The sequence below is a fragment of the Chrysochloris asiatica genome, unplaced genomic scaffold, assembly GCF_000296735.1.
Source record: "Chrysochloris asiatica unplaced genomic scaffold, ChrAsi1.0 scaffold00169, whole genome shotgun sequence".
NCBI classification, from domain to species: domain Eukaryota; kingdom Metazoa; phylum Chordata; class Mammalia; order Afrosoricida; family Chrysochloridae; genus Chrysochloris; species Chrysochloris asiatica.
The window spans coordinates 4396146-4413182 of NW_006408687.1; the positions used below are offsets into that span (position 1 = coordinate 4396146).

A 17037-nucleotide genomic window follows, 5' to 3' on the forward strand; every position below is an offset into this window, starting at 1 on the left:
ATGGAACATTCTCCAGAATTGCCCATGTGTTAGGTCACAAAGCAAGCCTCCATAAATTTACAAACATCAAAATACTACAAAGCATCTTTTCAAACCACAATGCCATAAAATTAGAAATCAACAATTAGAAGACCAAGGAAATAAAGTCCAACTGACAACTACAAGAACAAGCAAGTTGTTCCCCAGGGAGCTATCAAGGCAAGTGGTCAGGTCACTTCAAGGCAAACCCCCTTCCAAGACTGAAACTCAAATGGAATACACTAGCAGGCATATGGTCCTGTTGCTGACCACGTTGCTCATCAATAAGGCGAAAGGTGGAAAAACTGCAATGAAGTTGTAAACTAAGTCCGTCCACATTCAATAGACTCCTGTTAACCTGGATTGAAACCTGGTTAACCAGCAGTATGACATGCCCTGGAGACTCCTGGGCCCAGGGGCAGGAACATGACCACAGAGGACTAGAACGGAGTATGAAGCATGCAGCTGATATAAAGTGAGGGGAGATGCACAAGAACACCCACATTTGCAGATAGTACCCATTTGACCTGGCATCAATGGTTGGATGATCTGAACACAACTAGAGAAGAAAGAGGAAGAAAAAAAAAAGGAGTAACCCACTATAAGTGGATGATCTTGACATATGCTTGTGAGTGCAGTATGACAATGGAGTGGACAAATCTCTACAGTGAGGATCATTCCCACTCCCTTGGTACACAGGGTCGACAGGGAGGGAGAACTTAGATTTTCGCTACCCAAAACTGGGGAACCACAAAGGCAAGAAGTGACTGGCTTACAAGCTTTCAATAGGGATACAAGCTCCAGAGGATACAGGAAAAGGTAGAACCTCCACTGAATTATTTCCAGCCTGTCTGGATGGGGTTAATAAAAGGTGAGGGGGATAGGACTCCAGGGTTCAAAAAAGAATGATTACTATCAGGTCTGACAGTGAATGTTGGAAAGGTAAATGTAAATGTTTGGTAACAAAAGGAGGGGAGCAGCTGATTTTGCAGTCCAGGAGCAGAGATCCCTGGAACCATCAAGGGAGAATGGTGAAGTGCGAAACCATGTCCAGAAAGGCAGTCACACTGGGGAGGCAGACTCAATGAAGTGGACAGAAAGAGTGGTTAGGGACACTGGACTCAGGGAGGGAGAGGGTTGTGTGCTGGCGGCCAGGGGAAGAGGTCAATGTGTAGGGTTTACCCTTTGATTGTTTGATGATGCATGCAGGGGATTGTGATCATTGCAATGAAACAAAGTATGATAGGATGAACGTAAAAATAATGTTCACCCATGTAAACTAACATATAATTCACAATAAAAACTTAAAAAAAAAAACAAAAACTACAAAGCATCTTTTCAGACCATAATGCTATAAAACTAGAAAGCAACAATAGGAAGACCAAGGAAATAAAGTCGAATACATGGAAACTGAATAACACCCTGCTGAAAAGTGACTGGGTAAAAGAAGAAATTAAACATGAGTTCACAAAGTTTCTAGAAATGAACGAGAATGAAAACACAACATATCAAAATTTGGGGGACATAGCTAAAGCAGTGCTGAGAGGATAAATCCAAAAATATAATTATTATGATAAACGCACACATCCAAAAAGAAGAAAGAACCAAAATTAACACATTAATATAGCATCTCCAACAATTAGAAACAGACCAACAGAAGGAACCTACAGTCACCAAAAGAAAAGAAATAATAAAGATAAGAGCAGAAATAAATGAGATGGAATAGCAAGAACCACCACTACAGAAAGCTTGAAAGTCCATCTTCAGCCTACAACTAATTGGAATACCTTAAAGGGGGCTAGAAGTTGCCCAGGGAAAGAGGTTTCCTGTGGAGCCTTTGCACTGCATAAGCCCATAGGTGGAATCCAGAACCCCATCCAGAATCATCTGAAGTAGGAAATTTCCACTGGAAGGGGTGAGTAGACCAGGCTAGAGTAGACCAGCTAGAACAGAAGATATTTCTTGAAAGACAGACTGGCAGGAGAAAGTCCGAAACAAAAACGGCAGTTCTGATTGATTACTACAAGAACAAGTAAGCTGTTTGCCCGGGAGCCATCAAAGCAAGTGCTTGGGACCCCTTAGAGCAAGCTAAGACTCATGGGAATACATGAGCAGGCAGGTGGTCTGGCTTTGTGACGTTGATCACCGATAAGGGGAAGAGGGGGAAAAACAGCAATGAAGTTGGGAACTAAGTCCGACCACATTCAATAGACTCCTGTGAACCCGGGCAGCGACCTGGATGGCCAACAGTACAGCAGGACCTGGGACTCCTGGGCCCAGAGGCAGTGACATGGCCACAGAGGACTAAAGCTGAGAGTGAAGCGTCTAGCTGATATGAAGTAAGGGGAGATGCACAAGAACACCCATACTTGCAGATAGTACCCACTTGACCTGGCTTCGATGGCTGGATGATCAGAACTTGACTAGAACAAGAAAAAAGAGGGGGTGGGGGGTGGAAGAGTAATCTGCTACAATTTTATGAACTTTACCTATACTTAAGGATGTAGTAGCTCAAAAAAGGGTACAAATCTTTACAGCGAGGATCACTCCCATCCCCTCAGTACACAGGGTAGACCTGGATGGGCAATTTAAGACAATGGCTACCCAAATTGGGGGGGGGGGCAGTCTATAAAGGCAAGAAGTGACTGGGTTACAAGCTTTCAAGAGGGCGCCTAGTTCCAGACAGGGCGGGGGAAGGTAGAATCACCACTGAATGATTTCCAATTGGTTGGGACTGGGCTGGTGAAAGGAAATGGGAATAAGACTCTTGTGGTACAATAGTGAATAACTGCAATCAGGACTGACTATGAGGGTAGGAAATATAGAGGTAGGTGTTTTTTGACAAAAGGAGGGGAGTGATTGATTTTGCAGCCCAGGAGCGGAGGTCCCTGGGACCATCAAGTGAGAAGAACGGAGCGCAGGACCCTACCCAGAGAGGCAGAGAGGCCAGGGATGGAGACAGAAATGCTGACGTGGACAGATGAAGTGGCTGGGGACACTGAACTCAGTGAAGGAGAGGGGCTGGGTGCTGAAGGCTGGGGGGTGGGCCTGTGGGGTGTACCCTTTGGTTATTTGATGATGCATGGAAGGTATTGTAAATCATTCCGATGAAACGAAATACAATAGTTGTTGTTGTGAAGTGCTGTCAAGTCGATTCCGACCCATAGCGACCCTGTATAGGGTTTCCAAGGAGCAGCTGGTAAGCTTGAACCGCCGATCTTACAGTTCAAACGGCTTTGCAGTCTGGAGCATTAACCCACAGCGCCACATCAGGACTCCATAAAACTGATATTCTTCCATGTAAACCTCACAATAAAAACTTATTTTTTAAAAAAAATGTATTTATTAGGAGTCCTGGTGTGGTGTTGGAGATAAGCACTGGACTGCTAACCATAAATTCAGCAGTTCAAACCCAGCAGCTACTCCTTGGAAACTCTATACAGGTCACTATGAGCTTAGAGTGACTAGATGGCACTTAACAACAATTATTTATTAAAGTTCTGGTAGCAAAGTGGTTAAAGCATTCAGCTGCTAACCAAAGATCAGTGGTTCAAACCACTAGCTGCTTTGCAGGAAACAGATGTGACAGTCTGCTTCCTCAAAGATCTAAAGCCTTGGAAACCCTACAGGGCAGTTCTACTCTGTTCCTATTCATATAGGGTCAAGTCCTACTGTGACACTGCAGGATGATGCACTGGACTGCAAGGTCGGTTTGAACCACGAGGTCGGCAACTCAAACCCATCAACCACTCCTTGGAAAACCTGCACCGGGTCACTACGAGTTTGAACTGACTCGATGGTGCTCAACAACAACATGAGTTAGAATCAACTCCATGGGAAGGGTTTGGTTTTGGTAGGTAGACTGTTTATTAATCATCAACAATATGACCGATATTATACAGTATGTAAAAAAATGTTAGTGATAGTCCTAACTTTCAAGCATGGCAAAGACTGTCAATTGTCTACTAAAATCTGTTTCTCTCCTTCCTGGGTACATAAATGCCCAGGTAAATTACAGTTCCCATATTCCCTTGTTGTGAGCAACAACAAAATTACCAAATTCCTACCAAGAGAATAAATAAGCAAATGAAATCAGTGCCACTTCTGGGTCTGTTAAGGAATTAGGGTTGCCTGCTCCTCCATGCTCCATTTTCCTTTTCTATCACATAGAATCTGACAATGACAGCAAACCACCTTGGATGACCCAAATACCCTAAATCATGGCAAAATGGTACAATAGGAAAAAAAAATGGAGTGACTACATAGAACACAGCCTCATCATCATTATGGATAGATCTTTTTGGAATTGTTAAGTGTGAAGAAATAAACTATTCTTTTAAACCACATTCTAATGCCAGTTCTTTTAATTAGAGCAATTTCTGGTTGTATGCTAGCAAGTCAGCTCTGACACAGCAACACTATAGGGCAGAACAGAACTGCCTTAGAGGGTTTCCTAAACTGTAATCTATACAGGAGCAGATCACCAGGTCTCTTCTTCCATGGAGCCAGTGATGGGTCCCAACTGCCGACTTGTCAGCCAACAGCAGAGCATTTCACTGTTGTGCTACCAGGCCTCTTTATAGCAACTCAGCTTTACCCCAACTTGTATATCAAGAGACTTCTACATCACTACTTTCTAGTACAGGAGCTCTAGTAAGTAGCATAGTGGGTTATGAGGTGGGCTGCTATAACTGAAAGCTCAGCAGTTCAGATCTACCAGCACCTCCACTCAAGAAAGATGAGGCTTTCTGCTCCCATCAAGATTTACAGCCTCAGAAACCCTATGCAGGGTCACTATGAGTAGGAACCGACTCCATAGCACATAATCACCACCACCACCTTCTAGCACACCCTGACCTTGCAAACTCACCCATTTTTGAAGCCTTCCTATGTTATGACTTATAAGCTAACTGCAAAGTTGAGGGCAAATCCATCAATCCTTGGAAACCCTATACAGGATCACTATGATTCAGAACCGACTTGAAGGCACTTCACAATATGCTATGACTTAAGTAGCATGGTGGTGCTGTACATTAGGCATTAGGCTGCTAACCATAAGGTAGGCAGCTCAAACCCACACCAGTCACTTTGCAGATGAAAGATAAGGCTGTCTGCTCCTGCAAAAATTAACCCCAGATAGTTAGATAGTCTAAAAAAACCCCAGATAATATCACTATGAGTTAGAATGAACTCCATGGCAGTGGGCTTTATAGTATAACTTACCATAATATACAAAGTTAAATTATTTAAAGATTGTAATTCCTAACTGGATTTCCTGTCCTAATTCTTAGTGATTTGTACACCCACCTGATCATCCTCCTAATACCGTGAACTCTTAGTTCTTTGACTTTCTTACTTCCAGTGGTCTTGTCCTCCCTCCCTCCCTCAAACACACATTCTTCACAGTCACGCAAAGAATCCAGTCGATTCCATCTCATAGGAGTAGAAGGAACAGTGATTCTCAAACATTTTGGCCTCAGAACCCCTTTATACCCTTAAAAAATATTAAGGACCCCACAGGATTTGTGTTCATGTAGATTACATTTATTAATATTTACCATGTTACCAACTAAAATTGATTAAAAATTTTTAATATCACTTCTGCTTAAAACAAGCCACCAAATAACACATTTTGGTGAAAAAAAATCCCTCTATTTTCTCAAAACCAGCTGAATTTTCGTATCTACTTCTATAATCAGTTTTATGTTGCTCTGATTAAAGTATATGAAGAAACTGTGTTCTCACAAAAATCTAACAAAAGGGAAGAGTATTTTTAATAGCCTTTTCAGATAATTATGGATATTTTCTTATCTGGACCAAAACTCAGTCAAGCAGTAGTTTTCTCCAGGTCAGCTGAAACATGGGATTTAAATTCATATCAATGACCTTTTCTGCCTTTTACATTAACATCCATTGGTGTATCTTGCACTTTGTACGAATATCTTACAAACGCATTAGTCATTTGGAAAATACTGATTCACTGAGTTACCTAATTTCTAAACGAAAACAGCATAATTTGTTCTGGTGTGGCTCTGTGGGCTAATGCGCCAGAGTGCAATGTCTTTTGAACTGCATGGTTGGTGGTTCAAGCTCACCAGCTGCTCCTTGGAAACTCGATACAGAATCGCTACGGGTCGGAGTCAACTCAACAGGCACTTATCAACAACAACGTGTATTATATGCATGTATGTGTTACTTTCACAAGCGAGTTATACACAGGAAACCACAGTGTGTACAGATCTTCCAAAAGTTCACATTACCATATAATATCCAAAAATCATATTCATTAACAGCACTACTCATCCTACCAGGAAAATCTTTAGATACTGGGGACATTTTCAAGCTCAAAATAACTAACTGTGTAAAGTTTTCCAAAATTCTGTCTGTGGAAAAAAGCTCCAGTTTTATCATACTGTTTGCCTTGAAGAGGCAGTCTGCTAAATATCCAGATCTGAATAATCATAGTTATTTCAAACAGAAAAAAATAATAATAACATTGCTTGGTGAAAACCGTGACCTGTTCAGCTCACAACTCAATTGCCTAAGTGTTTTTCTTAAAACAATCAGTTCCACTTACATAAGTGCTTAATGAAAACTTATTTCATCCAATATTTAAAAGATATGTATTCAAGAACTAAAATGTTATAAATCAATAATCATATTGCTTAACCAATGACATTTGCTTTGATTCATGCTAAAAGTAGTTCTGCACATCATTACTTCAAGCACCATCCATGCAAATGTCAACACACTGAAGAAGACGAATAGTGTGCTATCTTATCATGAAATTCTTTGACCTACAGGAGCCCCAGAGTTTCAGAGCCCTCTAGGGCTGTATTTATTACACTTTGAGAATAGCTACTCTAGAACAAGAACTGCACCCTCTTTGTATTTCAATTTCAAACATGAAGTCTCCTCTTGCATGCACTCTACCGTCCTTATCAATTCTCCATCTACATACTCACCTAGCAAAACTCAAAGTTTCATTAAATCCATCTCTCTTCTACTCTGCCCATACAGGTAAGGTTGAATATGACTACCAAAAACGTACTACTTTCCTTACTGGTCTTTACTTTAAAGTCGTAATCAGTAATACAATGTGGACCCTTACTCCCATGTTTTCCTAGTCAGTACCCTCATTCTTCCAAAGCTCTGTTTGCACTCTGCTGATGACCTTATTTACTAAGAAAATAGAAGTAATCAAAACAGAACATCCATACATTTGCCTACAAACTCTAGAAGTCTACCTGCAAATGTACCTCACTGCCTCCCCATTTGTTACAAAGAGTCTACAGTTCTCCATTCTACCACTTGTGTACTGGATTCCACCCTCCCCTCTGACTACTCAAGGACAATGCTCCTACATCTTTCCCCTCTCCCTTCGCATTAGAAAATGGTCCCACTTTACTGGTTCATTACCAAAATTATACACATGGTACTTCAACATCATCCATCCTTAAAAAAATTAAAAATTCCATGCTCCCACATCTCACAGCTACTTGTTTTAGCTCCCCTTTAAAGCAGAACTCCAAGAATTGTCTGAAAGTACTATCACCAATTCTGATTGATTGATTGTGAAGTGCCGCCGAGTCGATTCCGACCCATAGCGACCCTGTACAGGGTTTCCAAGGGTGTAAATCTTTACGGGAGTAGAAAGCCTCGTCTTTCTCCCGCGGAGCGGCTGGTAGTTTCGAACTGCTGACCTTAAGGTTCGCAGCCCAATTCGTAACCACTACGCTACCAGAGCTCCTTCATTTTCTTTTGAACTTTTCCAATTAGGCATTTTCCATCTTTCCACTGAAATATCACTTGTCAAAATCAACAGTGACCTTCTCCTTGCCAAATTAAAAGTATATTTTTCATTCCCCTTTACTAAAACGGCTGCATCTGAAGCAGTTGATCACTCCTCTTTGAAGCTCTTCACTTGTCCTCTCTGGTAGTTAAGGAAGAGGTTATTGTTGTTGGTACGTGCCGTTGAATAGGTTCCAACTCATAGCAACCCTGTATATAGGGCTTCCAAGGTTAGCAGTCCAGTGCTTATCCTACAGCATCACAGAGGGGGAAAAAAAATTTAAAAACCGACACTGAGTCAAGTATCTTGCATGATTTCCAATGAAAGACTTAGGTGGGAGGGAGAGGTCAGGCTGCTGAATTGTTTTACACTTCAAGTTTGAAATAACAGAACATCTCAGGAGATATGGAATCGTAAGGCTAGCATTCAAATTTCTTTACATGGCACTTGGTTAATGACCAACTTTGCTCCAGTAAGATGGAGCAAACCATGATCTACAAAAAAGCTCTAGGTTGTTCATATAAACTTGAAACTATCACTTCCTTCCAATGATTTTGGTCAGTAACTACCAGGGATGATTGGTGAAGTATGAAGATGATGGTAATTTACTACTCACTCCAGGGGGGAAATCCCAGTTAAGCATTTGGCTGCTACCCATAACATCAGTGGTTCAAAGCCACCAGCCACTCTGGGAGAAATGCAGCAATCTGCTTCAGTGAAGATTCCAACTTTGACAATGCTACAGGGCAGTTCCATTACGTCCTATAGGACTGCTATGAGTCAGAATGGACTGGAGAGCAAAGAGTTTGGTTTTTACTCTAAGGAATGTACACCCTGTTAAACACTTTACAGCTTCATACACTAAGCACTGGACTGCAAAACACAACATTGGCGGTTTGAGCACACCAGCTGCTGGGGGGGGGGGGGGGGGGGGGGGAGGTGACTTTCCGCTCCAGCAAAGATTTGAAGGCTCGTTAACTCTATACTCTAAAAGTTGGAACGGACACAACCGCGTTTAACAGTAACAACAAACACTGTATAAGGAGCCTTTGGGGCACAGAGGTTAAGCACTCATCTGCAAACTGAGTGGCTGGTGGCCTTCTGCAAGAGAAATATGTATGACACCCTTCTGTAAAGATTAACCAAATCAACCAAGTTCATTCTGACTCACAGTGAACCTGGGGGACATGGTGGAACTGCTCCCAAAGGGCTTCCAAGGCTGTGCATCTTTACTGAAGAGGCTAAAGAGGAATGCCTCATCTTTTCCCCCCATCAGTGAGTGGTGACAAAATCCCAAACTTTTAGTTAGCAGCCCAACACTTAGCCCACTTCTTCTGGTGTGCTGCTAAGGGTAACTGCGCTGGACTGCAAAGTCGATGTGAATCGCAATAGCCACTCCTCGGAAACCCTATGCAGGACAGGGTCGCTATGGGTCACAACAGACTCAACGGCACTTAACAACAACTGTACTATAGGGTGGTGGTATGGTGCTGTGGGGCTAATGCGTTGGGCTACAAGGTCGGTTTGAACCTCAAAGTCGTCGGTTCAAACTCATCAGCCGCTCCTTGGAAACCCTATAACAGGATCGCTATGAATCCAAACCCATTCGATAGCACTTCACAACAACAACACAGGGTCGCTGTGAGTAGGAAATGATGGGATACCACACAACAAACACCACACATGCATTTAATCCTCAGACCTTTCTTATGAAGCAGGAACGTCTACCATCCCCATTCTCCAAACAGGGAGTTACTTGCTCAAAATCAGAGTAACTAAGGGCTATGAGAATTTAACGCTTCCAAATAAATTCGTTATACTGCTTCTTGCAAGGCAAATCAGAAAACGTCAATTTGGGTGGATGCCAGTTTTTAAAACTCTAAACTCACTATTACGTTTTCTCAAGGTAATTTTCTCAACAGCAAAAGTAATACACATGCACCTCTTTATCCCTACAAGGCACTCACCTACCTATACTTAACTTTTTAGTTAATGCCAATTACATGCTTGTCTTCCCATTTTCTCCTTGGCAGGCTTTAGACACATCAACTGATTCTGAAATGGGGCTGGCAGTCTGCAAAACTTACTACAGGAGCTGAAATCGTACGAGTCTCTTCACTTGTTTATCCCCTTTTCAGTATTTCATCATACACCTGGAGATGGTTCTGGGTTCGAGAAAGCCAGAAAGGCCCGGAGTTGCTTCAGGCTCTTCCCAAGCAAAAAAGAGCTTTGCTTGCAAGATACAAAGCAGAAAGGAAAATTGGGGCTTATGGCTGCCTTCTTACAAACGTTTTTCTACGACAGGAACTCAGCTCGAGGTGGAAGAGGGAGGTGTCCCAACAGACAGCCCAGCCTCAAACTTAAGCCCATCTGCCTACCACCTGGTCCACTCCGCCCTCAGCCCAGCCCGGCGGAGGCTCTTCGGGGAAGAGCCCATTGAAGCCGTCACCTTCAAGAGACATCCTCTGTCATAATGCTCGCAGCCGCGCCGCCCTTGCGCTTCTCCGCAGGCGCCATCTTCCCGCGCCGTCGCCGCCATCTCCTCCACCTCCCTTCACACTCTACCGACCCTTCCCCCAGGATGAAAACCACGCCCCGAGATCGAGAGCCACTGTAGCACACCCCCTCCCGCTGCCCCAGCCAGCCGAGCCAATATGGCGCCTAAGCACGTGACCCGGGGCAGCCGGATTTCCGGTTCGTAGGTGACGGGGCGGAAGCGAAGGAGGCGCTATCTCTGTTCTCGACGTTAGTTGCCGTCTTCGCTGCTAACGGTAATAATTCTTAGGTTGCCTCTTCTATTCCCCCCCATCGCTACCCGCCCAAGTCCCGGGGAGTAGCGCGGAGCTAGGAAGACCGCAGCGCCAGAAGACGCCTGGCAGCCCCTGCTGAGAAAGGGACGCTATCCGGCCTCATCTGTACCTGGGACCGGGCGGCCCCTCCCTCTGCCCCCCCCCCTCGAGCGTACGGGGCCTCGAGAAAGGGCGGAGCTCGGCCAAGCCTCTGGGCTCCCAGCGGGTGCGAGAGCGCACGCTGATGATGGACACCTGGGCACTGGCCAGCTCCTCGTACCGCTTCTACCTCAGAGAAAAGTGAACCTCGTCCCTTTACTTACCTGCTCTTCATACCTTCAAAATATATATTAACATCTGATGTAAGGTTGACGGCTCAGACCCACCAGCCGCTCTTTGGAAACCCTCTCTGTGGGATGGCTACGAGTCGTAATCGACTCAAGGGCACTTACCATTGTCAATCCCCAGCTATGCCGTAGTGATAAAAAGCGAGGAAAGGAGCACTCCCCACAGTGGTCTCCTGGGATTGAGACTGATAGGGGAGAAAAACATTCATCCATCCGAGACTCACTGAAGTAAACTTAAGGGTACAACTTGGAAGAGTGATAGGAAAGGGCGCTTAGATTGTGTTCTAGAAGAGCGTATTAGGACTCAATCGGAGGGTCGCGGAAGCTTTTCCTGGGGAAGCTATGCCAGCTGAGAACTGAAGGGAACAGGGAACGTAGCAGTTAGATGCGTGCCAGGTGTGTGCAGAGGTCTAGTGGCTGGAGGGACAGTGACACTTTCAAAAACCGGTGAAAAGGAAATGAACAACCTAACAAATAAGAAATCAGACGCCTCAAGGTATATGAAGGCTGTGGGGAAATTCCGTTATGTATTCGTTCCATTTTCCACAGTTTGAAGTCTCCTTGTATAGCTAAAGAATTCTTTGCTTATTAATCCACTCGGATGGTGCTGTTGAGCAAGCACTGGACTACTAACCAAAAGGTTGGCAATAAGTGCAGCTCTGGGAGATGGGGATTTTAAATGCTCCCTTAAGATTGGCAGCCTCTAGGATGGCTGTGAGCGGAGTGGACTCGATGGCAGTGAATTTGGTTTGGGTTTATTAAAGAACTATGCCGGTGGAAAATGTTAAGAGCAAAGCATAAAATTGATGAGAAAATATATGCCTTTGGTAATCTAGCATAATGATTTCACGCTTCCCAAAACATACTGGGAAAGGTTAAATGTGGGTTTTTTTAGCTTTGAATTTACTAACTTGCCATTTTAATTTTCTTTCAGTTCTGTTATGAGTTGCTAAAATCATGGTGAAATGCTGTTCAGCCATTGGATGTGCGTCCCGCTGTTTGCCAAATTCCAAATTAAAAGGATTGACATTTCACGTGTAAGCCTAGTACTTTTGACTATTATTTAAAAGCAACAAAAACTTATCCTTAAATCTTCTATTTTGATTTTAGTTCCTGTTATTTTAAATAACCATTATTATTACTATTATCTTAGTTAATTTAATGCAGCTGGGATACCTTTGCATTTTTATAATTAGTTTAAAAAACTTAAGATATGGAGGAGCCAGAGGCTGGTTTACAAAAATGTCAAACTTCACTATTAGCAATATTATGACTTTACATTTTAATATAAACTTCCAAGAAACTCAATATTGTGTACATGTAGTTTATAATCTGGATGATTTTTGCCTGAGTATGTTTTGCACTTTCTATTTAGAAATAGTTCAAACTTTGGTTGTAAGGGGAAAATATGAATGGAAAATTCAGACTAAGGGTTCTTTAGCAAATATTGCAGATATAGATCAAGGTGATCCTAATTTCAAATTTTAGCTACATTCTGACAACCATAGGACTAGTAAGATTTAATCATTATTTATTTGATAAAGATTTATTTTGCTGCTTCTGTGCCAGACATTGTGCTTTGTCTGCTAGAGAAAGATCTGGTGTCTACTTTACTAGATGATAGGAAATTAAAAAGATGGTTATCCTACCTTATTCCAAAAAAAAAATTTGAACCAACTTGTAATATTGGAAAATACATGGCCATTGGCCTTGGATCTCTCAACATAGTTTTGATCTCCAGAACTCCAAATTCTGTTTTCTTCATTCATTTACTAAGCATTTATAGACCTGTATATTAAATGTTGTACTAAGCAGTTTTCTGTTGCTAGCAGAAGTACAAGGAATGCTTTTCATTGGATGTAAAGCCTAGATATCTCTTCATATAGGAAAAGGGCCAAGTGATACTCTCCATCATTTGTAGATGAATAAAAATCTTCAATTGTGGATTTTACTATGAAGTGTCACATATCCATTGAAACTTGTCTTCCATTATATGAAGTGTCACATGAATGGCTGAGTACTTTAAACACTGAAACTGTGAGATATGGTAGCAACAATCACGATGATTTCCTGAATACTGCCATTCCCAATCATAATAATAAATTACTTACATCATCAATTTAGTCAGTTAAATAAGACAGCTTTATTTTAACTATATGTTTATTTTTTTATGTTTTTTATGTTTTTTTGTCTAGATTCCCCACAGATGAAAACATAAAAAGAAAATGGGTATTGGCAATGAAAAGACTTGATGTGAATGCTGCAGGTATTTGGGAGCCTAAAAAAGGAGATGTGCTGTGTTCCAGGCACTTTAAGAAGACAGATTTTGATAGAAGTGCTCCAAATATTAAACTCAAACCTGGAGTTGTACCTTCTATCTTTGATTCCCCATCTCATTTACAGGTTTGTTTATAAGATACTGCTTAACCATCATAAACAGTCCAGGTGGCACTATGGGATAAGCATTGGGTTGCTAACTGCAAGACCAGCAGTTCAAACCCACCAGCCATTCCATGGGAAAAAGATAAGTCTGTCTGCTCCCATAGAGATTTATACTCTCAGGACCATAAGGAGCAGTTTTGCTGTGTCCTATACGGTAACTGTGAGTTGGAATCGACTTGATGGCAGTGGGATAGATGTTGGCTTGCCTGCCATCATTCCTCATTTATAGCTTGGATCACGGTTTAGTGTTAGTTGGTCTCAGTCTGGCACTTTAAAAGAACCTTCACCACCCTTGCTAACATGTTTGTTATTTGCTTAGTCCATTCTTTGATTTTTTTTTATTTAAATTTTTATTGAATGAAGTCCATTCTTTGATTTTTTATTTAATTTTAACTTATTGCATGAGATTTTGCTATGTGTAGTAGGATTATTTTACTAGTAGTTGTTGTTGTCAAATACCATCAAGTCAGTTCTGACTCATAGCAACCTTGTATAGGGTTTCCAAGAAGCGACTGGTGAGTTTGAACCGCCGACCTTGTAGTTAGCCATCCAGTGCTTATCCTGCAGCACCACAAGAATATTATGTACTAATGTCTATGGGTCGGATGTTTGGAGAAGTTCACTGAACTGTGTGTCATAGGGTTTTCAGTGGATTTTTCAAAAGTTGATTACCAGGCCTTTCTTCCACGGCATATCCGGGTAAACTCAAATTGCCAACCTTGCAGTTAGAAGCCGCACACATTAACTGTTGGCACTACCCTGGGTGTTTTAGAGATGTCTTAATTCAAGATGTGAATCTAAAACAATGGAGGTTTACATAAAAGGGCTGAACTGAAAACAGAAGTTTGAGCTTCTTCTCACACTAGAGCAGAAGTAAAGTGTAGAATCATGAACAGGGCTAATGTATACTTCTAAGAGCCACATACTTGCAACCTTAGTGCCATGGTAGAGTTAAAAGGAAAAAAGCATTAAGAGACTAGAATAACTAGAAAAGAAAAGGGAGAAGAGGTCAGAAAAAGGAAAAGAAAAAGATTTTATAAGTTGGATCAAAAATGTAGGTGGGTTTTCTCTTTTCTCAGTGAGATTAGTGTCATGGGCTACCTGCCTCACCCTAGCTATTTCTGTTGACTTCCTATATCTGGAAATATAATTGCCTGCTGAAACTACTGAATGAGTTATTCCAACACTGAAAATTCAGGGTGAGTCTGTGGGTTCATACAACAACAGTCATGAGTCTCCACTGAAAACTATCTCCTTCCTGACCTCTAGAAACAAGTATACCTACAACCATGTGGTTATTGTTACTTTCTGCAGTTGGAGTACATGTGTGACCAAGTAGAGACAGCCTTGCTGTCTTCTATATCAATAAATGTGTTCTATCCAGCATAGTCCCCACACATCTCTCAGTTTGGCATATGTGGTGGGTTGTGTGTTACTCTCATTCTGGGAGCTTTGCCAGTGGTGTTTTAAACACCAGCAGGGTCGTACATGGTGGATAGTTTTCAGCAGAGCTTTCGGACAAAAAAAAAAAAAAAACTAGGAGGAAGGGATAAGCAGTCTATTCCTAAGGAATTAGCCCTTAAAAACCTTAAAACGGCAGAAAAACATTGCCTGAAATATTGTTGGAACATGAGCCACTCAGGTTGAAAAACACTCAAAATAAGATTGAAGAAGAGCTAATACCTCAAAATAGAGTAGATCTTAATGACATGTGTATATCAAAGCCTTGATGATATTCATTTGTTGATGAGGCGTGACTTAAAATGAGAAGAAACAGCTGCAGACATCCATTGATAGTAGGAAAGAAAACTGTAGAAAGTTTGAATCAGGAAAATTTAGAAATCATAATTTAAATTGAACGTATACAGATCAGTATCCTAGGCGTTGTTGGTGTTAAGTGCCGAAGAGTCAGTTTCGGCTCCTAGTGACCCTATGTAGAGTTTCCAAGAAGTGGCTGATGGATTTGAACCACTGACCTTATGGTTAGCAGTCCATTGCTTTTCCTACAGTGCCACACCAAATGTTAGTGACCTGAAATAGACAATATGAGTTGCTATTCCGAGAATGACAAAGAGGAATAGCCTCAGATTCATTGTGAAAAAGAACATGCCAAGATCTATTTTGAAATACACTACTGTCTGTGATAGGATAATATCTATGCACCTATAAGGAAGACCTAGAGCATCCTTCAATATGCAGATGATACAACTTTGCTTACTGGAATTAAACAGGACTTAAAATACTGCTGAAGATCAAAGACTACAGCCTTCAGTATGGATTGCAACTCAATGTAAACACTAAAATACTCACAACTGAATCAGTAAATAGCACAGTAAATGGAGAAAAGATTAAAGATGTCAAGAACTTCATTTTGTTTGGCTCCACAATCAACACTCATGGAAGCAGCAGTTAAGAAATCAAAGACGTATTGCATTAGGCAAATCTGCACAAGATCTCTTTAAAATGTTCAAGAGCAAAAAGTATCAGTTTGGGGACTAAGGTGCGTCTGACCCAAGCCATGGTGTTTTCAGTAACCCTATGCATGTAAAAGTTGGACAATGAATAAGGAAGACCATAGAAGAAGTCATGCATTTAAGTTAGTTTTAGAGATGCATATTTAAAGTACCATGGACTGCCAGAACAAACAAATCCATCATAAAGAAGTACAGCCAGAATGCTCTTTAAAAGCCAGGATGGGGAGACTTTGTGTCTCATACTTTGGATATGTTATCAGAAAGGGCCAATCCTCCTGGAGGAAAAAATCATGCTTGGTAAATGGAGGATCAGTGAAAATGAGGAAGACCCTAAACAAGATGAATTGACACAGTGGCAACAACAGTGGGCTCAAATATATCAAATGTGAAGGTGGTACAGAACCAGGCAGTGTTTTGTTCTGTTGTACCTAGGATCAGTATGAGTCTGTACCTAACAACAACAACATAGACAAAATATTGAATGGTACAGAAATAATATTGTCAGTCATATTACCGGAAGATACACCCCTCAAGTTGGAAAGCACTCAAAATATGATTGGGAAAAAGCTGCCTCCTCAAGGTAGAGCTGACCATGATGACATGAATGGAGTAAAGTTTTAGGGACCTTCACTTGCTGATGGGGCACAAGTCGAACAGAAACACCTGTAAACATCCATTAATAATCAGAATTTGGAATGTATGAAGAATGAATTTAGGAAAATTAGAAGTTCTCAAAAATGAAATGGAATGCATAAACATCTATGTCTTAGGCATTAGTAAACTGAAATGGATTGATTGGCCATTTTGAATCTGACAATCACATGATTTACTACGCTGGGAATGACAAATTGAAGAGGAATGGTTTCACATTCATCATCAAAAATGATATATCAAGGTCTAAAAGTACAACACTGTCTGTGATAGGATAACCTCCATAGGCCTACAAGGAAGACCGCTTTGTAATACAGCTATTATTCAAAGTTAACGCACCAACCACTAAAGCCAGTGCTGATGAAATTAAAGAATCCTACCAACTTCTTTAGTCTGAAATTGGTCAAACATGCAATCAGGGTGTATTGGTAATTATTGGCAATTGGAATGCAAAGGTTGAAAACAAAGAGCAAGGATGAGTCGTTGGGTAAAATGCCCTTGGTAATAGAAATGATGCTGGAGAT

At 41.5% G+C, this 17037-nt stretch overlaps 2 protein-coding genes across 6 annotated transcripts in view; one reads left to right on the forward strand and one right to left on the reverse strand.

The window, feature by feature from the left end:
- Positions 1-10493, reverse strand: part of RCHY1 (ring finger and CHY zinc finger domain containing 1, E3 ubiquitin protein ligase) — a 57733-nt gene extending 47240 nt beyond the window's left edge. For 2 of the 5 annotated variants that reach the window (XM_006871565.1, XM_006871564.1), the window contains exon 1: positions 10260-10493. In XM_006871565.1, the coding sequence (XP_006871627.1) occupies positions 10260-10349 (90 nt within the window). In that variant the 5' untranslated portion in view covers positions 10350-10493. Of the gene's footprint in view, positions 1-10217 lie in introns of all 5 variants that reach the window. The other 3 variants (XM_006871567.1, XM_006871566.1, XM_006871568.1) reach the window with 2 other exon arrangements.
- A 1387-nt stretch (positions 10494-11880) lies between these two features.
- THAP6 (THAP domain containing 6) overlaps positions 11881-17037 on the forward strand; it is a 33168-nt gene continuing 28011 nt past the window's right edge. The window contains exons 1-2 of the mRNA XM_006871569.1: positions 11881-11983; positions 13142-13349. Of these exons, the coding sequence (XP_006871631.1) occupies positions 11904-11983; positions 13142-13349 (288 nt within the window). The 5' untranslated portion in view covers positions 11881-11903. The remainder of the gene's footprint in view (positions 11984-13141; positions 13350-17037) is intronic.